This window comes from Phyllobates terribilis, unplaced genomic scaffold (genome assembly GCF_046119375.1).
Source record: "Phyllobates terribilis strain yellow unplaced genomic scaffold, ASM4611937v1 Scaffold_2__4_contigs__length_985480577, whole genome shotgun sequence".
In the NCBI taxonomy this organism is placed as follows: Eukaryota; Metazoa; Chordata; class Amphibia; order Anura; family Dendrobatidae; genus Phyllobates; species Phyllobates terribilis.
The window spans coordinates 154,966,445-154,991,803 of record NW_027362762.1 but is presented as its reverse complement, the minus strand read 5'-3'; the positions used below and the strand labels follow the sequence as shown (position 1 = coordinate 154,991,803).

At 44.2% G+C, this 25,359-nt stretch overlaps 1 protein-coding gene across 2 annotated transcripts in view; it reads right to left on the bottom strand.

The window, feature by feature from the left end:
• The window catches only part of NCKAP1L (NCK associated protein 1 like), a 419,671-nt gene that overhangs the window by 313,497 nt on the left and 80,815 nt on the right, over positions 1–25,359 (bottom strand). For both annotated transcript variants that reach the window (XM_073670044.1, XM_073670046.1), the window contains exons 9-16: positions 24,127–24,283; positions 19,263–19,319; positions 18,799–18,895; positions 18,602–18,711; positions 17,200–17,332; positions 16,944–17,025; positions 13,989–14,047; positions 448–593 (exon numbers count right to left, since the gene is read on the bottom strand). In XM_073670044.1, the coding sequence (XP_073526145.1) occupies positions 448–593; positions 13,989–14,047; positions 16,944–17,025; positions 17,200–17,332; positions 18,602–18,711; positions 18,799–18,895; positions 19,263–19,319; positions 24,127–24,283 (841 nt within the window). The remainder of the gene's footprint in view (positions 1–447; positions 594–13,988; positions 14,048–16,943; positions 17,026–17,199; positions 17,333–18,601; positions 18,712–18,798; positions 18,896–19,262; positions 19,320–24,126; positions 24,284–25,359) is intronic.

Below are 25,359 nucleotides of genomic sequence, written 5' to 3'. Positions count from 1 at the left end.
ACATAACGACCCACTTGTGCTGGGGATACAGGGGAATCGTGACAGTGCACGCATTGCACACTCACAATTCAGCAATCTGCAGTCACATAAAGTGACTGCAGAAATTTACCAGGAGCCCGAAATACCCCTTTATTAGTTTTGCAGAGATACATGCTGCAGAAACAACTTAATTTACATGAAAAGCATTGTTTTACAGTTGCAGCAATTTTTGCAACCACTCTATTGCTTGTGAACGTGCCATAAAACAGTATAACAATATGGAGAATTTTAATCCAAAGCTGCTATCTCCAATATCATCATTGAGTTTGAATAAAATGACATTACCTTTGATTGTTCTTTGTAGGATATTCCCATATAGTGTTCCATTATGTAATTATGGGTTTATTTTCTTACGACTCCTGAACTCTATCAAGATAAATTCATAATAAAAATACCAAAGGTACTAACCAGAAGATGGATAGGTCAGAGGTCTCAGTGATCAGCTCCTCTACAGAATCCAACATCCAGGTGTGAAACATTATCAGATTCATTACTTTGCCCAGGTCTTGGTTTTCACGAAGAGACAGTGGGGCCTTTGCTACACTGGTATAAGCCTGAAGCGGGAGACAAATCGATCAATAATGAGCAGTATTTCTCAATTCAGTGCTCAAGGTACCCTAACAGATCGGGTATTGCAAATTTATGGAGATCTATTTATCTCCATCTATGTATCTATCCACTATCTATCTATCTATCTATCTATCTATCTATCTATCTATCTATCTATCTATCTATCTATCTATCACACAGAAGCAGCTGCATATGCACACATTATGCACAGTACTGAGCAGTGTAGCTGTAGCATTGTCGTGTCTGCGCATCTCTCTCCAGTCGCTCTCTCCTCCCCATTCCTCTCCCCTTTCAATAAACTTCAACGGACAGTAACTGTAACCTCAATGATGCTGAAAATCTCTCATTTTTGCTTTACATAATTTTTAGCAGTGATTTATGAGCAAATCTGAAAAAGACCAAGGGATAAGAAGAGAAGACTGATATGTGGAGAAGGAAGCATTTTTGTCTATAGAAAAAATATTACAAAGTTTATTATCGTTTCTTTTTTTGTACTCAACTATGTAAAGTTCCTGAAAATAAAATACTTTCAAAACACAATAGCGTTTATTATCACTATCTATAGTTTAAAAAATAAAATATTATGATATTGATTGTATTGTGGGACTTTATATGGGTTTCCATCATGTTTGAAAAACAACCAGAACACAGGTGATGCATTACCATAACAAAATAATGTATAACACCCAGTAAATTCCCTGTTACAGGACAACACTCAAAGACTGTTTGGATCATAGAAGCGGTAGATTTATCAAGCAACTATAGTAGTTGCTAATGTGGCGCCCTGCTGCGCATTGGTGCCACAGAACCCAGAAGGGTGCATGGATGGACTTCTCCACAAGAGGCCCTCACACATTCACACACCTCCACCCTACCACCTCAGACCCCCAGAGGGAGCCCGTTAGGGACATATATAGGGAGGGTGGAGCCAGGCAGCTCAGTTAGTTGGAGTTTAGTGTTCAGAGACAGGAACACAGCTCAGAGTTGAGCAGAGAGCGTCCTGATGCTCAGAGAGCAGTGAAGAGGCAGCGAGCTGGCTGCAGTGCTTAGGCGAGCCAAGGCCTACAGCACGTGTGAAGGTCTAGTGAGGGCCTAGAGTGGGCCGAAGGCGAGAGAAGAAGGAAGAAGTAGTGAGAGGGCAGAGGAGCATACCAGGCTGACCCCGATATATATATACCGGACACCGGGTCCGCGCCTACAGGGACATTTATACTCAGTAGGAACCACCGGAACCCCTGGAGGACTGTAGGTCCGAGGTTCACCAAACGCTAGCTACAGTACCAGGGCTAGGAGTCACGGAGGTCCCAGCATCCAGGGAGAGTGATCTCCAAAGAGAAGGCCCTACCACCAGGTCAGCAGGTGCCAAGAGAGACAGTAACCAAGCTAGGCCTAGCTCCAGGCAGGTCAGAAGCTTAGAGAAGAAAGGAACGGATCAGGAGGCCCTATACCCACTCACTGGGGAGAGTCCAAAAGTGCGCCCTTCACCTGGAGTACCCTAGACTGTGCCTGCAGCATTACCAGTAAAGGTACTGAAGCTTACCCCCATGTGAGTGTCCGTCTTTCCTCCGGGACCCTCCTGCCATATCTTCCCTGCACCACCACCCATTACACCCCATGCTGCCCTGGAGCTAGCTCTACCTGTGGAGAGCCACACCATCCCTGCTGCCAATACACCAGCTCCAGAGGACTGCTCCGCAGCGGCGGCACCCCTTAGCCGCATTCCACAGGTGGCGTCACGAACTTTCCCAAATTCCCTATAAAATATCCCCCTTTTACTGACCGCCCTGGGTCACGGACCGGGCCAGCTACCGTGATATCCCCCCCAGCAACCAGAGGCCCGGCTGCCGAATACCCCACGGCCCTGGGGGCGCATCACGAACAGGATTCCGTGCCCATTGCCACTGGGTACTGTGCGCCTTAAGAGACTGTAATACTCACTGTGGTGAAGTTTTACCACCATTCCCGAGATTTCCCGCCATTGTCCGCTATCTTCCTGTCGCCGCGCGGGAAGAAGAGGGGCGTAACCGCAGGAATTGGAGAGGCGTAACCGCTGGAAGCGCGCGAAGTCCAGGACACGCCCCGCCCCTGACGTCGAACCAGGAAGCGTCAGGTCCTGGAAGTAGCCCAGAGGACGCTCTGACGTCAGACGTGAGCGACGCAAGGTCCTGGAAGAAGACCGTCGCCCGCGGAGCTGCGGCCTACCTGAAAAAGAATGTGAAGAAGGTAGGCTCCGGTTCACTAGGGGGGCGCAACCATGGCCGACGACCAGCAAGCCGCCGGAGCACCGGTTAACGCTCCTGATGCCCAACTTGCGCCCGGCGCTGCACAGGCCGGAGCGGCCGCTCCACCAGCAGGGGTCGTGACCCCGTTATTAACTATGGCCCCGCCGTATATCCCTGGAGCGAAGTGGCTCCCCCAGTATAACGGCAAACCGGACACCCTGTCCGGATTCAAGAGAAAAATATGCGGTGTGCTAGATATGTATTCTTTGACTGGCAAACAGAGAGCTGCTGTCGTGTTGGGACAATTGACTGGTGCCGCAGAGCGGGAAGTTGAAACCTGGCAAGCCGCAGACCAGGAATCGGTATCCATCATCTTTAAGAGACTGCAAACTGTGTTTGAAAACCGCACTGAGACAGATGTCCGGATGAGGTTCTACCACTGCGTCTAGAAACCCGAGGACAGTGTCCGGGACTATGCCTGGCGCTTACAGGAAGCCCTGCGGGCCCTGAAACAGGTTAGTCCAGCCAGCATACAGAATTAAAATAAAATGCTGATGGAACAGTTCATCCGGGGGTTGAGGTCCCAGGAAGAGAGCAGAACTGTACGGTGGTGGGTCCTAGATCATCCAGATGCCACCTTTGACACCCTTAAGGACACGGCTATAAAGGGTCTGCAACCCCTGGAAACATCAGATACTGCTATCCAGCGTTACCAGGGTGGGGCCACCCCAGTGCCTGCAGCACCCACTGCTCCTTCATTAACGGCTAAAACAAACATGCAAACAGTGCCTCCTAGTGAGGTGGACAGCCTACGCTCTGAAGTGCGCCAGTTAAGCAAAGCCCTGGCCACTGTCCTGAGCACCCTGCAGCTACAGGAGGAGACCAAGCCGGAAGGAAGGATACTACTCGCCGACAGCCCTGAGGATGTCCCCTGAATGAGAAGAAGAAGGAGGACAACGCCACCCCGTAGGAGGATGACGCCAACGCCACCCCGTAGGAGGACAACGCCACCCCTTGGGAGGACCAACGACCAACGTTACCCTCCAGGAAAATACAGCTGCTACCACTGCCAGAAGGCAGGCCACACAGTGCGGAACTGTCCTTTAAACGAGCAAACCCTGGGGCTGAGGGCCGACACTCAGGAGTAAATCAAGCAGGCCCATCAAACTGGTACCATCGGTTCGTGGGAGGAAGACCTTTCCTGTCCATTGTGCTGGACGGCACACCTGCTGCAACCATCATGCCAGATGTCCTCTACAAAAGGTTCTGGTCCATAGACAAACTTCGCCCGCCAGCTCCAAACCTTTCCGTGTATGCCTCCAATGGCCTTCCCCTTAACCTTGTCGGGGTTAAGGATGTGGCGGTAAAGGTGGGAAGAGTGGAACTGAAGGACCAGGGACTAATTGTAGTAGAGACTAATCCTGATGATACAGACTTGTATATGATACTTGGCACAAATATTGTCGGTAACTGTTTGGGAGAAGTGTTGTTTTTGCTCCAACAGATGGCAGACACTGCCAAACCAGGGCAGAGGAGGGTGCTCCAGAAAGAGATCCGAGCCCTTATGTACCAGCAACAGGTAAAGCTAACAGGTGGTGAAATTGGTAATGTACGGGTGACAGACCTGATACCCATTGTGATTCCCCCGATGAGTGAGATGTTGATTTGGTGTAGAGCAGCAATAGGTCTCAAAGGACGGACCTACACTCTTGACTGCCAGAGGGGTAGTGGATGTACTCAATGGGAGGGTGCCCGTATGCCTCCTAAACTATGGGGAGGACGAGGTTAGATTACCATGCTACGCCACTGTTGCCAAACTGTACACAGTAGATAACAACTCCATACACACAACGGAGTCCTTAACCTCACCAGACGAAGTGGAGGATAATGACCCGGGAACCCAGGTGGAGAATTGGTGTCAACAGCTCCATGTTGGGACAGACACCACTCCTGCCCATCAGAAACAGGATGTACACCAGGTGGTTCAGGAATATGAGCAGGTATTCAGTATACACCCACTTGACTTTGGAAGGATTAAAGGGGTACAACACCATATACCCACATGTGACCATCCACCCATCAAAGAACGTTACAGGCCAATCCCACCAGCACACTACCAGAAAGCGAAGGAAATGTTGCACGACATGAAGAAAGCAGGGGTAATAAGAGATAGCTGTAGCCCCTGGGCAGCTCCCCTGGTCCTGGTCAGGAAAAAGGATGGAAGCATGAGAATGTGTGTAGATTACAGACAGGTAAATCGCATAACACACAAAGATGCATACCCTTTGCCCCGTATAGAGGAATCCCTGGCTGCATTAAAGTCTGCAAATTACTTCTCTACCCTTGACCTCACTAGTGGGTACTGGCAAGTAGCTGTTGCTGAGGAGGATCGGGAGAAGACGGCCTTTACTACCCCGATGGGACTCTGCGAGTTCAACAGTATGCCGTTCGGACTGTGCAACATCCCCGGAAGGTTCCAGAGATTGATGGAGTGCTGCCTGGGACACCGCAACTTCGAGGCTGTACTGCTATACCTGGATGACGTGATAGTGTACTCCAAAACGTACGAGGACCATTTGAAGCACCTGACAGAGGTATTTGAGTCACTGTCCCGGTATGGGATGAAGCTGAAGCCCTCCAAGTGCTACCTGCTCAAGCGAAAGGTACAGTACCTGGGGCACATCGTCAGTCCAGACGGAGCAGCACCGGACCCGGAGAAGGTTACTGCCATCCGGAAAAGGCCGGAGCTGAAGAGCCTCAAGGAGGTACGTCAGTTCCTGGGACTAGTCGGGTATTACTGGAGGTTTGTGGAGGACTATACCAAGAAAGCGGAGCCTTTGCAAGATCTCCTGGTAGGACAGTCTGGGAGAGGCAGAAACCCCCCCGTTCCAGTGGGGTAAGGAGCAAGCTGAATCCTTTGAGGTGATGAAGGAGATCCTGACCGGCGGAGAGATCCTAGCCTACCCTGACTACAGCCAACCGTTCCTGCTGTACACTGATGCCAGCAACGAGGGATTAGGAGCTGTGTTAAGTCAGAAGCAGAATGGACGAGAGAAGGTGATCGCCTATGCAAGCAGGAAGCGCCGCCCAACCGAGAGGAACCCAGAGAACTATAGCAGCTTCAAGTTGGAGTTCCTGGCCCTGGTCTGGGCCATCACCGAGCGGTTTAAGCACTACCTAGCCTCCAGTAAGTTCACTGCCTACACTGATAATAACCCCTTGACTCATCTGGAAACAGCCAAGTTAGGAGCCATGGAACAACGATGGATGGCTCGGCTGTCAAACTACCAGTTCACCATTAAGTATTGGGCAAGAATGCCAACGCCGATGCCCTGTCCAGGATGCCTCACCAGTCGGACACTGAAGAAGAAGTGGATGACCTGGAAGAGATCGAGCTACCTGCCTTCCACAGAAATGGGATGGTCCACGAGCAGCGCACCTCCAGGAGGTATCGTGGTAGGACACTAAACCCTTTGCCTCACCACAGTTGGAAGGAGACCCAGGACAGCGACCCGGTTATCAGCAGTATCAAGGAACTGATAACCCAGGAAGGTTCCTCCCTGGAGAAGTATGCGTCTCCGCAAGCCAAGCAACTGTGGAATGAGAGAAGCCGGCTGTTCATCTATAGGGAGAAGCTGTGCCGAAGGTACGTCAACCCAAGGACCCATGAGATGGTATGGCAGATCGTAGTGCCTAGGGTGGACATCCAGATGGTGTTGGAGGCCTACCACGATCAAGCGGGGCACTTTGGCTGGAAGAAGCTAGAAACCCTGCTGAAAGGTCGGTTTTATTGGGTTGGTATGTGCCGTTCCATAGGGAGATGGTGCCGGGATTGTGGACCCTGTAGCCTCAGAAGAAAAGACTACAGTAGCCAGAAGGCACCCCTGCAACCCATCAAGACAACTCGACCTTTGGAGATCGTGGCCCTGGATCATGTCAAGCTGTCACCCAGCAGGTCAGGATATTCCTATGCCCTGACCATGGTGGATCATTACTCCCGGTTCCTGGTGGTCGCCCCCGTCAAGGATCTGACTGCAGAAACTGCGGCGAAGACATTTCAGGCGTACTTCTGCAGGCCCCATGGATACCCGGAGCAGGTGCTGACAGATCAAGGCACTGCCTTCGAAGCCGAATTGTTCAAGGAGTTTTGCCATCTGTATGGGTGTAAGAAGATCCGGACTACACCGTACAACCCCCAAACCAATGGGTTATGTGAAAAGACGAATAACATCGTCATCGACCTGTTGAAGACCTTACCGCTAGAAGAAAGAAACCAGTGGCCAGACAAGCTACCTGACCTGGTAGATCTGTACAACCACATACCTGTGAGTTCGACCAATTGTACTTCAGCATATCTCATGCGAGCAAGACCCGGAAAGTTGCCCATGGACCTGGAGCTTGGTGTAGTAGAACCAGAAGCAGATATGTCCACTGAAGACTGGGACACGACGCGACAGGAACAATACAGGAGAGTACAAGCCTGTGTCGAAGACAGTCTGAATAGGGTGAGAGACAAGCAGGAAGCACAGTACAACAAGAGTGCACAAGCAGAACCCTTTACACCTGGAGAAGTTGTGCTAAAGAGAAAAAGAAGAAACCACAAACTTGATGACCAGTGGGAGAGGGAACCCTACACTGTGTTAAATTCAAGATTTGATAACAGGAAGACCTGTTTAAATGCCAAGGACGGAGGAAGAACGACTGCAACGGTATCTAGAGACCATCTGAAGTTGTGTCCAGGTCTGCTAAAGCCCCAGGAAGAAGTGCCTCTCATCGTACCGGAGGAGCCTAAAGAAGCAGTAATACATACTGAATTAGGAGATTTCCCGGCAGATTGGCCTCAACTGGATGGAGCGGTAATAATACCTGTGCTACACTTCTACCAACAGCCAGAAGACCCACCACAGCAAGTAGAACCTGTAGGTGCCCCAGAAGAGCCTGCTCAGGAAGAATCCCCGGAAGAAGGATCCCCGGTTGGAGCAGAGCAAGAAGGCCCAGCCAATAGTACACTTGCCAGTCCCGTAGAGAGGTTAAGGCAGCCTTGCGATTCCCCCACACCTAGAACTGACAGAATAGGAGGTAGTACAAACACCAGTACCACACGCATCCCAGTACTACGCAGGTCAACACGTAGCACGCAAGGTCAGACCCCTGTCAGATACAGAGAGTAGGAAGAGAAACTCTGATAGTATAAATAGTTGCCCCTTGGGGTATGTTATTCTTGTGTAATTTTCATGTATGTATTGATGTATTTTTGCCTTACAATGGACAATTTAGGTGACATGGACACTTTTCTTGTTGCATTTAGTTACCCGTAAGGGTATATATAAAGAACTCGGTGGCTGAGGACTGTGTGCAGCCCGAAAACTGTTTACATGTACATAGTTGCACTCCCTGGAGTGCCCCATAGGTAACCACTGAACAAAAACCTGTTTGGCGTGGCGGAAGATGTGGTCCAACTCCGGATCACCTATGCCCTGCAGCCACGCCCAGGGCCTACATGGAGGGTTTATGGACAGGTCCCTCAAGCTACCATGTACTTTGCAGTGAAATGGACACCAAGTTATGGGACTTGCTGTAACTTTAATGTTATTTATAATTGTAATTATTGTATCATAATGTTACCTGTAACGTTCAAGAAAAGTGCCTCCCATAAAGGGAAGAAATGTTATCTGTTTAACCTGTTTTGAGAAAAATGCTTCAGTCCAGGAGTACTGAGTTTTACTAGGGGGGAATGTGGCGCCCTGCTGCGCATTGGTGCCACAGAACCCAGAAGGGTGCATGGATGGACTTCTCCACAAGAGGCCCTCACACATTCACACAACTACACCCTACCACCTCAGACCACCAGAGGGAGCCCGTTAGGGACATATATAGAGAGGGTGGAGCCAGGCAGCTCAGTTAATTGGAGTTTAGTGCTCAGAGACAGAGAGGAACACAGCTCAGAGTTGAGCAGAGAGCGTGCTGATGCTCAGAGAGCAGTGAAGAGGCAGCGAGCTGGCTGCGGTGCTTAGGCGAGCCAAACGCTGGCTACAGTACCAGGGCTAGGAGTCACGGAAGTCCCAGCGTCCTGGGAGAGTGATCTCCAAAGAGAAGGCCCTACCACCAGGTCAGCAGGTGCCAAGAGAGACAGTAACCAAGCTAGGCCTAGCTCCAGGCAGGTCAGAAGCTTAGAGAAGAAAGCAACGGATCAGGAGGCCCTATACCCGCTCACTGGGGAGAGTCCAAAAGTGCGCCCTTCACCTGGAGTACCCTAGACCGTGCCTGCAGCATCACCAGTAAAGGTATTGAAGCTTACCCCCGTGTGAGTGTCCGTCTTTCCTCCGGGACCCTCCTGCCATCTCTCCCCTGCACCACCACCCATTACACCCCATGCTGCCCTGGAGCTAGCTCTACCTGTGGAGAGCCACACCATCCCTGCTGCCGTAACACCAGCTCCAGAGGACTGCTCTGCAGCGGGGGCACCCATTAGCCGCATTCCACAGGTGGCGTCACGAACTTTCCCAAATCCCCTATAAAATATCCCCCCTTTTACTGACCGCCCTGGGTCATGGACCGGGCCAGCTACTGTGATATCCCCCCCAGCAACCAGAGGCCCGGCTGCCGAGTACCCCACGGCCCTGGGGGCACGTCACTAACTACCTGCCTGTTCAACCCAGCGCTGACCCAGCACCTGCTAGCAATTTAGCTGCTCCACGCCAACAGAGCAGCTCTTCTTCTTCCAGGCTGCTCTGACAACTGGGCGTGACTGTCAGCGTCATTCTGGTTGACAGCTGACTCCTTGCAGTTAAGAAATGGGGTGCCGGCTGTCAGTTAGAATGACATCGGCAGTCAACAGAGCAGAGCAGAAAAGAAGACGATGCTCTGTTGACGTGAAATCAGCAGAAGCTGCTGAATTGTTGGCAGGGGTGGTCTGTAACTGCTGTGTGCCGGTAGAGATGGGCGCTGGGCACAACAGGCAGATAAGTAGCACCTACCTGCCTGTTAGTTTTTATGTCCATAGTAAAAAAAAAATAGTCTTGGATAAACCCATTAAAGAGGTTTTCCCATGAACAAAGTCACTTTAATCAATAGATCTTAGAATAAAAATAAGTTTCAAAATTGGATATGTTAAAAAATTTTTCCTATGCTGAGATAATCTTATAAATGTGCCCCTGCTGTGTACTGTGTAATGTCTGACTGTGCAGGAACATGGTCTGATCATACCACATCTCCTGGGCAGAGGAGAAAGCAAAAGAGTATACAGACATTACTGCAAGGGATCACAGCTGATTCTTTCTGTAAAGAAAAACATTTCCCTGCCTGTTTAAAAACTCATTTTACATCACAGAAAACATTACAGCTTTCTCATGCTGTCCTGTCAGTATCCTCTCTTTTTCTTCCTCCCCTGCCTAGTAGCTGTGGCATTTGTGACAATTTCACTGCATGGTCTGAAACATACATTACTCAGGGGCACATTTATAAGATTATCTCGGGACAGGAAAAAAATATTTCAACACATCCAATTGTGAAACTTGTTTTTTTTATAAGATCTATTAATTAAAATGTACTACTACTTTAAGCATGTTTTATTTTGTAATGCATACACTTGACATTTTCTTTTAAATTTTGGAGAGCCCCTTTAATAAAAAAAAAAAAAAGAAATCTAGTGGTGTTGGATACCTTTAAGAATACCTTTAAGAATATAAATTACATCGATTACTTAGAATATCGCATTTACAGTGAACAATTGGAGGGCCCATGTTATTTCCTGTAGTTTTCACTCTGGGCACTGAGCCTTAAAGAGGGCTGACACTTCCAGTTCTGTAGTGATCGCTCAGTTATTATTATCACAATCAGGATTACAATCTAAGATAACACCTATATAAAGATAACATAAGATGCCACCATTCACGATTAGAGGTGGTCACCTCCTCCTTCGCCCTGCACAGTCACCTCTGCACAGGTCACAGAGTATGAAAACTCTCCCATAGAGGTCAATGGGCCCTTTTCTGACTGAGGTTTGTAAAGGTTCATGTGGCTGCTATAAAGCAAAACTCTGAACTGATAACAGAGAAGGGCAACAGCTCAGGGAAGACAGCAACCCTCATAATCAGGTATGAAAATCCGAAGAAAGCAATTTACAACAACAAGAACAAAAATTTGAAAAATACTGTATGTTTCACTATCTGGTTTTAATGAGTATTTAAAATGATAGGTGATACAGTCTCTTTAATAATGCATGGGTGTTTTAATTAGTATCGCTAAATCAGGAGAAACACATCATCTCTCTATGGGAAATCACAAGACATTACTCAAGTTTCCCGGAAGACTGGATTGGAAAACACCGAAAATAAAGAAAAAAAATAGCAGTTATTTGAAAATAAAGTAAAAGCCTTGAATCTCTTGTCCTCTTCCAAATGCCAAAGAAAACCGTACTAATACCCTACCTGCAAAGTGCGCATGAAGGTTACAACCTGCACCCTAATGTCTATATAAGGGTTCCCAAAAGGCATGTATGTGTAAGGGTCTGTGCATACATTCAGTATTTGCTGCAGAAACATCTGCTGCAAATACTGGAGTGTTTTTGCAGCATTTTTGATGCATTTTTTTCCTATTGATTTGAATGGGTAAAAAAAACGCTACAAAAAAGCTCAAAGAATTGACATGCTGCACATGTGAGATTGCTTTTAGTCTACAAGGAAAATATAAGCAGCGCGTGCACGAGATTTCAGAAATCGTATTCGCTTAGCTGGTACACTAAAACTGCTTTTTTTTCACGGCAAAAACGAGGCAAAAATGCAATGTATAAACATACCCTAAAAGCCCCCCATACACATTATATAACAGTCAGCTGAACAATGATTCAGTTGATCATTCAGGCGCCCGCTATCTTATTTCCTGCCTCTCCCATACACAGGGGCGCTCCTGTGTTCTTTTTGAGAAAGCAGCTGCCAGACATCTCTGGCAGCCAAGGCAGTGGATTCAGAATCGTGGAGTTGGAGTCGGAGCCCATTTTGTCGGAGTCGGTATAAAATGGACCAACTACGACTCCTAAAATATTTAATAAATTGGGTACAGTAGTTCAATGCAGTTTGTGGGGAATATTTTTTCATAAGAATTTGGGAAAGTTATGAAATGTCCTATAAATGTCTGTCCTATTCCTGATCTAAGGGTCTAGACTTTTATCTGAGATGAATCTGTGCTGCAGTAAATTTATCACTTAAACATGAGCCATGTATGAGGGAGTCGGAGTCGTGGAGTCGGAGTTGGAGTCAATGTCATGGAAATGGAGGAGTCGGAGTTGGAGGTTTGGCTTACCGACGCCACAGCCCTGCTGGCAGTGACTTGTCTCTTGAAGGGAACCTGTCACGTACCAAAAATTTCTATTAACCTGCAGATATGAGGTTAATCTGCAGGTTAATAGCGTTCTGAAGCTGCCCAGCACCAGCACTGAAAGCCCCGCCGCCAGGAGGAAATGAACTTAATTGCTCTCGGCAGGCTGGGGCTGGCACGGCTTCAGTAACCACTCAGCGCACAGTGAGCAGCGGGTGTAATCACGCCTCCTATGGCTGCCATGAGGAATAAAGTTAATTTCCTCCCAACAGTGAGGCTGTGTGGTGCTGGACAGCTTCAGAACGCTATTAAACTAGAGATTAACCCCATATCTGCAGGTTAGTAGCGTTTTTTTTTACAGGACAGGTTCGATTTAAGGATCAAAAGGAACGTCAGTCAGAAAGCAGACATGCCAGATTCTTATCTACCCTGACAATCATCTGTTGGGGGCCCCTATACATATTCCACTTTCGGCTGAACCTGTTAATATTGGAGGGTTTGGACATTAATCTAACATATACAGGGGCCTTATGGGGCAACGTACAAGACGAGTAAACAGTAACCTTTTGTTTTTGTTAAGAAGTTCGAAAAACTACAGTAAATGTAATTATTTCAGCATTTACAAGACCAGATAGTATAACTAAATGAACAGATATTCCAGCTTATTGAACTCAAGTATAATTAGTTCTATCTGTTTTGCTTTCTGGATTTCCAGATCTGGACTCCTGGATGTAGAAGAAGAAGAATTCGATTGTGTTCTGTAGGTAATAATGGCAGATAGCAGTATTCATCAGAACTAAGTGGCCGGTTGATGCTAAGCAGCAGCCGGACTCCTCTCACAACAGTATCTTCCCTTATCATGAGACCACTAGAATTTGCAGAGTAATGGAAAGTAAATGGAAGTAGGTTCCAGCCTTGCTCCAGACCTGACTTGTCACAGCCTGTCTCTATACTTTGGGGACTGGAATTGCTAAGCCAAAGTGCATTAATATATGATCTGTTTCATCTACTTCCATTATGGGAGCACAGCACGTTTTCAATCTCAATGACAGTTGTGGTGATAATGCCCAAGACTGCGGCTGAGCTGTTTAATTGAAATACTTCACATTATTTATTTATATTTCCTATTACAAAGCAGAATATTAAAATCAGATGAAGCATCATTGAATAACACTATGAGCCATGTGGTTGCTAGTTACTAAAAATATAATTTGTTCTATTGCAGTGACCTCTAGTGGTGAGCAGTATTATTGCACATCGAAAGGAAAATAACACAGTATACTATACCGAGTGCATCAGTAGTTTTTGTAACTAGCTGATTGCAGTTTTATGAGGTACACTGAATTATATAGGTTTGTTTTCTGCATTTTAGACCTCATTCAGATGTCCATGAGTCATATAAGTATTCTATCCATGTTTTTTATTGATAGAACACACACACATGATAGCATATGTGGTTCTTCACATGTCCAAGATGTCCACAAAAAACATGTCCGATATTAATCTGAGTCATGGTTAAAAATTACCTATACAATTATATGGATCTGTGAAAATCACAGGCAATACAAGGACGCCATCAGTGTACAATCCGTGTGTTGTCTATTATTAACATATAGGATAAGTTATTTAATTAGTTGTTTATTCATGCAAGAAAATCAGTGAAGAAACTGACGGTAAAAACTGATGCACTGACGAACAGCTGATGAAACTCGGATCAAAAACACTGATGAAACTTGGACAGGTTTTTGCGTACCAGGAAAATCCCTGACATCTGAATGAGGACTTAGAATAAAATAAATCAATGATTCTGGAGTGGTCAGGTTTGTTTCTCAGCTTCATTACCTGTAGCCGGAACCAGTCAAGCCTTAAAGCTCGAAAATCAAATTGCTCCTTGTTTTCAACTGCAGAAAAGAAAAATTACAAAACTTAAGATCTTAGGATAATCTGGGTCTAAAGACTTTAGTATATATACAGCGGTGAAATAAGTATAGAACATGTCAAAAATTTATTTTCTAAGTAAATATATTTCTAAAGGAGCTATTGACATGAAACTCTCACCAGATGTCGGTAACAACCCATCCAATCCACACAGGCAAAGACATCAAACCATAGATGTCCATAAGTTATGTGTAATAATGAGAATCAACACAGGGAAAAAGGATTTAACACATGAAGAAAGAGAGGTGCGAAAAGCCATGGAAAGTCATGACATCAGCTGAAATCTATCAGTAATTAAAAAGCAATCCTGCCACTTAGTGAAAAATAGTATCAGCTGGTTCAACTGATGCTCTATAAAAAGTTGTCTCATTACTAAAGTGCCACACAAGAAACATTTCATGAAGGATAAAACCAGCGAGCTGTCTCAAGACCTTTGCAACCTTATTGTTCCAAAACACACTGATGGCATTGGTTACAGAAGAATTGTTAAACTACAGAAGGCTCCAGTGAGCACTGTTGGGGTCATGATCCGGAGGGGAAAAGACCATAATTTCATCACAAATCGGCCACAGACAGGTGCTGACAGCAAGATTTCAGACAAAGAAGTGAAAAGAATTCTTAGAAAAGTTGTCCTAGAGCCAAGACTCCATTGCTGAACAAAAAGCATGTTCAAGCACGTTTACCATTTGCTCAACAAAATTTAGACAAACCGGTGAAATATTGGAAGAATATAGTCTGGTCAGATGAGACCAAAATTGAACTCTTTGGATACCATAATACACACCATGTTTGGAGACCAAAGGGCACTGCATATTACCCCAAAAAACAGCACACCAACAGTGAAGTTTGCAGGTGGGAACATCATGATGATAGGCTGTTTTTCAGCATATGACACTGGCAAACTTCATATAATGGAAAGAAGGATGAATGGACAAATGTACCGAGACATTCTTGGTAAAAATCTGCTGCCATTTACCAGGATGATGAAGATGAAGCAAAGGTGGACATTTCAGCAAGACAATGATCCCAAACACACAACCAAGAAAACGCTCAATTGGTTTCAGAGAAAGAAAATAAAGCTGGTAGGATGGCCCAGCCAATCACCTGACCTGAATCCAATAGAAAATTTGTGGAAAGAACTGAAGCTCAGAGTTCATAGGAGTTCAACGAACCGTCAGGATTTGAAAAGTGTTTGTGTGGCAGAATGGTCCGAAATCACACCTGACCAATGCATGTGACTAGTTTCTCCATACAGGAGGCGTCTTGAAGCTGTCGTCACCCACAAAGTATTAAATACATTTCAGTTATTCAATACTTTTTCCCTGGGTCATTTCTCATTATTACACATAACTTAATTTATGGACATCTATGGTTTGACTTCTTTGCCTGTGTGGATTGGATTGGTTGTTACCAACATCTGGTGAGAATTTCATGTCAATAGAACCTTTAGAAATGAATTTACTTAGAAAATTGGTGACGTGTTCAATATTATTTTACCCGATATATATATATGGAAATGTAGTTAAATTAAGTTTGTATCAGTTACAATTACTTGTAAGGACCTTGTTCATACTGAATAGTAAATTCTGCTATTCAACGAGGAACACATCCCACATACTCCTGGGACATTTTTGTTTAAATATATGTATTTTTGACTAAAAAATGTACTTTTGATGTCGTTTTTCATCAGTGGTATAACTTGAAGCTCATGGGCCCAATGAAAAAACTCCAACAGGGCCCCCCAATTATTACAAGTCTTTAATAGTATTGGTCTTCTCATATCAACCAAAGGGACTTTTTGGGCCCCTTAGGCTCCAGGGACATGGTGCGATTGCAACCCTTGTACTTACTGTAGTTACGCCTCTGGTTTTCTTTTTGAATTTTAAATGGTTCTCTTCTACAGTCTCTGTGTATCACAGTACATAGAAAACTGCAGAATGAGTTATCACTGAATCCATCAGTGAGCTTGTTCCCTCAGTTTGCAGGCCTTATCTGTCTTCTCCTAAACTGAAGAAATCAACTTAAAAGATAGTTCAGGAGATAAAAAAAGAGTTACAAATCCTCACTGTAAGAGTTAGTTTAGAGACAGATTCACTGATAACTCATTCTGCAGTCTGTTATGTACTATGATTCATAGAGGGAGTAGAAGCCAAAGAGTAGAACATTTTAAAGACACCCTATTGTAAAATCTACATCCTTTCAAGACTCTTCTGTTTTACAGCATCTTGCAAGTGGTACTAGATATACTTAAATAACAATAATCATCTAAACTTGAGTCAGCAGACGGTCGTTTTATTAAATAATCATATGCCAGACGTCTTAACTGAATCTAGCGAGGCTTATTTAATGCATGCATTTTTTTCAGTACAATCCTAATCAGAACCCGTCAGATAGAGTTAAGACTATGTGCATGTAGATTTTCTGGGAATTATTGCTGTGAGGTCAAGCACTGATGAATTGTCACAAAGTTTTGATTTGGACTCTGCACTGGAAATCTGCAACAGTTTACAATATAATTAATCTTGATGAGGTTTTCAAAAATGTCAGGATGGTCATCCTGCGATGGAAAGGTCTCAGATCTCAGCCACAGATTTTGCTATGTGTGGCTTTAACCATGTACAGTAGTAATGAAACAAGATTTCATACAGATAACCCTTGCAGTCATTATAGGGTTCATAAGAGGATGGGGACAAGCAAACGGTATTGTCACCTTCTTCAGGACTGTTGCAGAACAGAGGACTGTAGTGGCATAAACAAGCAACAAAAGAAGACAGATTTTTATTCTTTCCATGGGACTCTCTTTATACCTGTTTCTTCTTCATAGCATAAAAGCGTAACCAAATGTTAGAAGTATATTACCTTGCTTTACGTTGAGAGTAGACAATGTGCTGACGAATGATGACATGATCACAGATTCCTCTTCTGGGCAAACAGTCATATTCTGGAAGTATATATTCAGGGATTATTAGGATTTATTCAGAATTGTAGAGAGTCATCTTAGAATTAGGTCTGGTAAATACATTGTATTAGAGGGTTTACAAAGAATAGTTCATAAAATGCAAGTCAACCATCATTTTACAGTATATATGAATATACTGTATACTGTGTCACTTACCTGTATGACGTCACTGAGAACCAAAGCATCAAATTTTGCCAGATATTGTAGATGATAACGCTGAATTATCGACAGGTTACTCCTCACAAGCACCCGGACCTCTTCAATTAAAAATATCAACTCCGCTATGTGTCTGGTGTGAAAACATACAAAAGAGATTATAATCCTGGAGACTAGTGTGATAGATATATTGCTTTGGGGTATATTCAAATGTTTGTGCATTACTATTCCCATTAGGCCTCCTTCACGCCTCCGTGTTTCCAGTACTTGCGGTATCTGATTTTTTTACGCATACCACAAGTACCCATTATAATCTTTGGTGCTATGTACATATCCGTGTGTCCGTGCAAAACACATGGAGACATGTCCATTTTTTTTTTCGGCAGCTCTGATGGCAATAGCCAATACAAGTCTATGGGTCTGTGAAAAACACAGCACACGGATGGCATCCATGTGTCCTCCATGAACTGTATGTGTTTAACATTGCAAAGTATAGGAGAAGCTTTGTAATTTCTTTCTTTCTTTATCCATACCAGAAAAACACTGATAACACACTGATGGTAAAAACGGACGCACTGATAACACACTGATGACACACTGATGGAAAACAGATGGAAAACACTGATGACACCTGTGCCAGTTTTTCACAAGTGTTTTATATGAATGTGTAAAAGAGGTCCAAGTTTTAGGATTTAGGTAAAATTTTCATACATGGTGGAAAAAAGATTTGGTTGATCGTTTTGAGCTTTAGGTCTACCACACAATGATACAGAAATAAAATCAAGGTTTCAAACAACATGAACAATATTCACCTGATATTGTATTGTTCCTGCGATACAGGCCCCTATTTTTTTCACATGATCGGGATGTTCATGAGTTCTTAATAGTGTTGAGCGGGCATGCTCCCTTTAAACGAGCGCGCTTGGTTGCTCGCCGAGTATTTGCGGTGTGCTCGGCATCTAATGATCCGCCGCGGCTGCATGTGTCACGGCTGTTAGACAGCTGCGACACATGCAAGGATTTCCTAACAAACAGGCAATCCCTGCATGTGACGTAGCTGTCTAAAAGCCGCGACACAAGCAGCAGCGGCAGATCAAACCTAGATGCCGAGGATCCCGCAAATACTCGACGAGCACCTGAGTGCGCTCGTTTAAAGGGTTAAACGAGCACGCTTGCTCGACACTAGTCCTTAGACTTTAGATCCGTCTTTACAATTTCTTTGACACAGTAACATTTGCCAGGCTCTACAAAATTCCCCAGTCAACCCTCCTTCTTAAACACTTCATTTAGGATATGGCGTACTTGGCAATTGCTCATGACCCCGCTTCTCAGAGGACCCTCTTTGACAGAAAACGAACCGCCTGATAAATGCCATGAAACAATAGGTTTGCACATATCTTACACATCTACGTAGTCTTCTGGTGTCTTGGTTTTGGTGACGTTCTCAGCGTGACGTACTAGCCAGTTAATTTCATCACGACACAAGGATAAAGCCATAAATGCGAACAAAGCCTGAAAGACATAATCTCATTTTATCAGAAGCTATAAATGATATTTATTATAGCATAAATTCCTGAGTAAATGTTCTGGATTTATTACCTTGGGACCCAAAAGACCTGGTTCATCAGCTAAAATCGTCTGCAGTTCCTTCACTGTCACTCTGAGGAACATACGTCTGGCACGGTGAAATTGACCACTTTGGAGATAAGAAATTCATTACTAGTCACATAAACCCTTATGTACAGTACCATACATAATAACGATAAGATAGTGACGATAGTGTTGTGCCCATTTCTATGCACTTTTCTACCTCTTGCGGATTTAGGAGCTCAAATCTCCAACTAGAGCAGTATTTTCAGCGTTTAGCTGGTTAGTGACTTTAATACTTTTACTAATATTATCACTAACTACTGTAAGTAGTCAGTAAATTGTATTGAATGGCGAAGTAGTCATTATCTCTATGTTACGAAAATTTAAACAAAATAACCCTTTTTATTCACTACGTTCATGACTGAATAATCTACTAAAATGTATGCCCATAATATTGCACTAGTTGGACTGACCTGTGTGTCATGAAGTTTTCTTTGCATTCCTTCACATCCGCCACTCGTTTTCCATACCTAATCACAAGAGATGACACAAAAAACAGTGAGGTACATAAGTACTGTACATTAGATATATACACTGGTCTGTTGTGTCCAGACCTTGGGCACTATAGATAGCAGAAGGGTAGGAAACTGCCCGGCTATACTGAAAGTTCATTTTCTGCCTTGAGCTGTCGGCTTTCAGTCATACAGGTATGCCCAGAGCAATTTCAGCCAATACTCACAGCACAGAGTGGCGGCTGTAAGCATGCCCCGGCACTGACAGATGATCGGCTCTGTGCTGATGTACTGCTGAGCAGACTGTCAGTCAGTGTCAGGCCATGTTTACAGTGGCCTCTCTCAGTGCTGTGAGCTGGGACTATAATTGCTTCTGGCATGCTAGAATGACTGAAAGCCGACGCCTCACAGGAGAAATAAAGTTAATTTTCTCCCGGGTGATGCACTTTCAGTACAGCACCTTAATAACACTATTAACCTCCAGATTCATCTTTTATCTGCAGGTTAATAGCATTATTGGACTTGACAGCTTCCCTTTAAATTGCAAAAAGAATACAAAATAATAACTAAATAGCACATAAATCCTAAGCAAGGGGCAGGATTGAACACAGACAAGAGAGGGCCACTGTGTAAGAACAGTGGGCCCGTTGCTCTCTCACAGCTTATCATAGACTATTTTGTCTTTTGCCTCCTTTCCCGTCTTCCTGTAATTGTGAGCTATCAAATTAGTAAGGTAACGACATCTTTTTTAGGTGGATTCTGCCTTCAATCCACCTGATAAAGCACTTAAAGAATGCTAAAAATAATTAAAAAGGACCTGTTACCAGTAAAATGTGGCCAGCTTTTGCACTTATCTTATTACCACTGGTCCTTTGAGTGTCTTTTTTTTATAATTGGCCATACAGTTCCCGAGATTCGGGCTTTTTTTATTTAGTGCTGCTATTTTTGGTCTTTACCAAGAGGGTAATACTCATAGGTAATGATACAGAGCAGCCTAAAGACATGTCCCCAGAGAATTCTGTTAGCCACGGCTCCATGATAAAGACCATAAAAATTTGCGCTAGATAAAAAAGGCCAATATTTCTAGAGCCATACGGTATATTTAAAATAATATATAAATAGTCATGTCACGCAAGGTGTGGGAAAGACTTAGTGCAACACAAAGGGAAGAGGGAAAGGGAGCCCAGACTCTAAGGAAAGGGGGAAAGTGGAGACCTCCTAGGTTCATCTAGCATCACCCTGTCTCCCCTAACGTCCCTGTATAGGCTTTTCACCAATCGCCGCACGTGTGCCTTGCCATGTTTTTCCCTGGCGTATGGATAAGGCTAGGAAAGGGAGGAGATGAGCACTAGTCGATCTCCACTAAACACTCTAGACAACAAGGGTAGACAAACAGGGGGAAATTGCTTAGCTTTAGACAAATCCAGACGAATGCGCACACGTCCTCAAGCTCCAGAGAGGACGAGGTACTGCTCTTGCTAAAGCCTTCACAAATACTAATGAATATCGCCTGCACCTCCCTCTGAAACACAGCAGGTATTTAAACACCCAGGCAGGGGGTTAATTAGCCAGAGGGAGGTAGTCTCTGGGTCATAGAGGCAACCTCTAAGAAGATGTCTGTAATGCCAAACGTAGAGATCTTCTGCAACCAACTGCAGAGCAACTGTCTGTCACCTCTGACACACCCGTGACAAATCAAGTGAGCAGCGAGAATAAAATCAGGGCAAAATCACACCACTTTTGACCTGGCGACAGTTCCTTTTTAACATATGTACTGCAACATTAAAATAACTTGCTGTGCATAAATTCAATCTTTTTGAGTTTCTTTTAAAGCACCACCCCAGCATTTTATTTTTTTATTGCAGCACTGGAATGGTGCTTCTAATCTAAGTTTCTTGCAATTAGTCTCATGCTTACCAGCTGCCATCTTCTCCAGTTATTGGCACCGTTACAGTCGGTCTGCTGGGCGATCCAGAGTTCACAACCCAATGTAAGTCTGTGAGAGCCAGAATGAGGATCTCATAGACTTACAGTGAGAGCTTGTGACCATTACCTCTGACTTTCGGTCAGTCAGAAGTTGCGGTCACAAGATGGCGGATCGAGACCAGAGCGACGCCGGGAAGATCTGAAGAAAACGGCTGGTAAGTATAATACCAGGGTCAGGTAACTTAGATTAGTACCTCCACTCCAGCACTGAAATAAGAAAAAACTCTGGAGTGGTGCTTTAACTATTCAGACTTCGAAAGCTGTGAAGTGGCTACAAGAAGGGACCAGTCCATTCCTTAGGTGGCTTCCGTTTGGAAGTTACTCACTAGTTGAAGTATACAATTAAAAAATACATGGGCTGAAGGTGCCACAAAAGTGATGACAAAGATGCCAAAGAAGATGCTTCAGGAAAAACACAGCTGGCGTTTTCCTTAAGTGTCTTCAAAAGCTCTGCTTCAAAAATTCAACAGGTACACTGGCGTCTAAAAGATGTTGTGTGCATATGCACTTATATGTAATCCTGTAGGCAATGGAAAACACTGGCCGTTTTTCTATGGCTTGTATGCATGAGACGTTGTCCTCCACTCTGTAAAGGGTTATAAAAAAAAATTATTATCTACTTTGAAAAGAATTGGAGATAACTTGCTGATCTCAAGTACTGGGCTCAGGAGCCTCGAAAATGTTCTCTGGAGCCACAAGAATGGGTCTCTGCAACCCCAATTTGAAAGGAATAAAAGTGGACATGCTTGACCTCTGCTTCATTCATTGTCGATGGGACTGCTGGAGAACAGTACTCGGTTTTCTCTGGCAGTCCCTTAGCCCCGTTGTCAGGATTGCTGGGGTACCAGCGGCCAGACCCCGAGCGATCAGCAAGTTACTTGTTTTTTGGGAATAACCATTTAAAATGTCTACATCAGGCATACAGTACAGACCAAAAGTTTGGACACACCTTCTCATTTAAAGATTTTTCTGTTTTTTTATGACTATGAAAATTGTACATTCACACTGAAGGCATCAAAACTATGAATTAACACATGTGGAATTATATACTTAACAAAAAAGTGTGAAACAACTGAAAATATGTCTTATATTCTAGGTTCTTCAAAGTAGCCACCTTTTGCTTTGATGACTGCTTTGCACACTCTTGGCATTCTCTTGATGAGCTTCAAGTGGTAGTCACCGGAAATGGTTTTCACTTCACAGGTGTGCCCTGTCAGGTTTAATAAGTGGGATTTCTTGCCTTATAAATGGGGTTGGGACCATCAGTTGTGTTGTGCAGAAGTCTGGTGGATACACAGCTGATAATCCTACTGAATAGACTGTTAGAATTTGTATTATGGCAAGAAAAAAGCAGCTAAGTAAAGAAAAACGAGTGGCCATCATTACTTTAAAAAATGAAGGTCAGTCAGTCCGAAAAATTGGGAAAACTTTGAAAGTGTCCCCAAGTGCAGTTGCAAAAACCATCAAGCGCTACAAAGAAACTGGCTCACATGAGGACCGCCCCAGGAAAGGAAGACCACGAGTCACCTCTGCTTCTGAGGATAAGTTTATCCGAGTCACCAGCCTCAGAAATCGCAGGTTAACAGCAGCTCAGATTAGAGACCAGGTCAATGCCACACAGAGTTCTAGCAGCAGACACACCTCTTCAACAACTGTTAAGAGGAGACGTTGTGCAGCAGGCCTTCATGGTAAAATAGCTGCTAGGAAACCACTGCTAAGGACAGGCAACAAGCAGAAGAGACTTGTTTGGGCTGAAGAACACAAGGAATGGACATTAGACCAGTGGAAATCTGTGCTTTGGTCTGATGAGTCCAAATTTGAGATCTTTGGTTCCAACCACCGTGTCTTTGTGCGACGCAGAAAAGTGAACGGATGGACTCTACATGCCTGGTTCCCACCGTGAAGCATGGAGGAGGAGGTGTGATGGTGTGAGGGTGCTTTGCTGGTGACACTGTTGGGGATTTATTCAAAATTGAATGCATACTGAACCAGCATGGCTACCACAGCATCTTCCAGCGACATGCTATTCCATCTGGTTTGCGTTTAGTTGGACCGTCATTTATTTTTCAACAGGACAATGACTCCAAACACACCTCCAGGCTGTGTAAGGGCTATTTGACCAAGAACGAGAGTGATGGGGTGCTACGCCAGATGACCTGGCCTTCACAGTACCAGACCTGAACCCAATCGAGATGGTTTTGGGGTGAGCTGGACTGCAGAGTGAAGGCAAAAGGGCCAACAAGTGCTAAGCATCTCTGGGAACTCCTTCAAGATTGTTGGAAGACCATTTCCGGTGACTACCACTTGAAGCTCATCAAGAGAATGCCAAGAGTGTGCAAGGCAGTCATCAAAGCAAAAGGTGGCTACTTTGAAGAACCTAGAATATAAGACATATTTTCAGTTGTTTCACACTTTTTTGTTAAGTATATAATTCCACATGTGTTAATTCATAGTTTTGATGCCTTCAGTGTGAATGTACAATTTTCATAGACATGAAAATACAGAAAAATCTTTAAATGAGAAGGTGTGTCCAAACTTTTGGTCTGTACTGTATGTAACTGAGGCCCTGTGGTGGTCAACGTATGTGATAAATGTTATTTAAGGTTTACATATTTTGAGAAGTACCATCTAATACTATACTCATTGGAACAAAATAGTTTACATTTCCCGGGAAGTGAAAAGACAACAAAATACTGACAATGTCTATGTAATATTGCAAGTAGTTGTCCCCGAATAGTTCTCACATTGTGTAAGGTCACTTTAAAGAAAGAATAAAGAATAGCTTCTGATAGCAATTACAAGCTTAGAACCTATACTTTGTGTATTATGTGTAACATACCCTTTTAAGCTGCCAAAGAAATCCTCAGTAACACGGTGAATTAGCAGAACGTCATCCCGTATCAGTGTGATACATTGGGAACCCTGAAGTGCCGATTTCCAAAGCTCCAAGCTCGCCTGGTGTAAGTTCAGCGCACTGTGTGATAGCAGAAATCCAACTAGAAACAGAGAAATAGAAATAATAACAGGGATACCTCAAAAGTCTCCAGCTGAAACAAAAAAAATGCCCCTATCATCTTGTAAGCCTACTTTTCATTTATCGTATTAGACATCTTAAGAGCGATTCTAAAATACCCTACTAGTACATTCTGTATTAACACAGGAGGGTCTCAACCCTCATATAGGACCTCTAACTTTGAACAAGATTCATTCATAACAAGATTTATTCTTTTTATAAAAAATCTCATGCCGGAAATTAATTGTCAAAATCATACAGTATATTTTGGACTAAATGGTGATAAGAAGTAGATAGATATGTTACAGGGTCTGGGGTTTCCTAGCTTATGAAAAGAAGTTGGCTGGCCTTATCTTAGTTTTTTTTTTTTTTAAATATAGTTAACTAGATCAAATTAATAAAGAATATTCTCAAAAGTTGTAGATATTTTATTAATACACAGAGGTGGAACATTGCTGATATCTGGTGGTCAAACTAGTGGGACCTTCAGAGCTGGCGATGGGACCCTTAGAGATCAGGAAATTATCACCTGATCTGTGGTTAGTCCATCCTAGAAAAAAAATTGCATAATAGAGACGCTCCTATAGAAAAACATACTGTATATGGTTAATTCTTCATTTAAAGCAGCAGTGAGGAACCTCAGGCCCATTGGCCATTTATGGCCCTCGATGACCTTTTACCCGGCCACCAGGCAGATTCCCGTGGACCGCAATGCTTGGGCTGACAGCTGTATTTTGACAGCCGCTGGCCCTTTACTTTCTTCTTTCTCTGTGAGCATGCGCATACACTGTTCACCGCTGAGGCGGGTGCAGTGAAAGATTACGTCCAGATGCCAGTGCCAGTGTCGGGAAGTACTTTGTGGGCGGAGCTAGAGAGCAATTTGTACGACCCCCCCAAGGATGGTATAAATATCCAAATTGTCCTTGGCAGAAAAAAGATTCCCACCCCTGATTTAAAGCTCTGTACATACATATAAAATCAGAATGTGTGCTGATTACATAGAAAATATGACAGTACAATAGAATGACATTACTCATTGTAATATTTGTCACTGGGTAA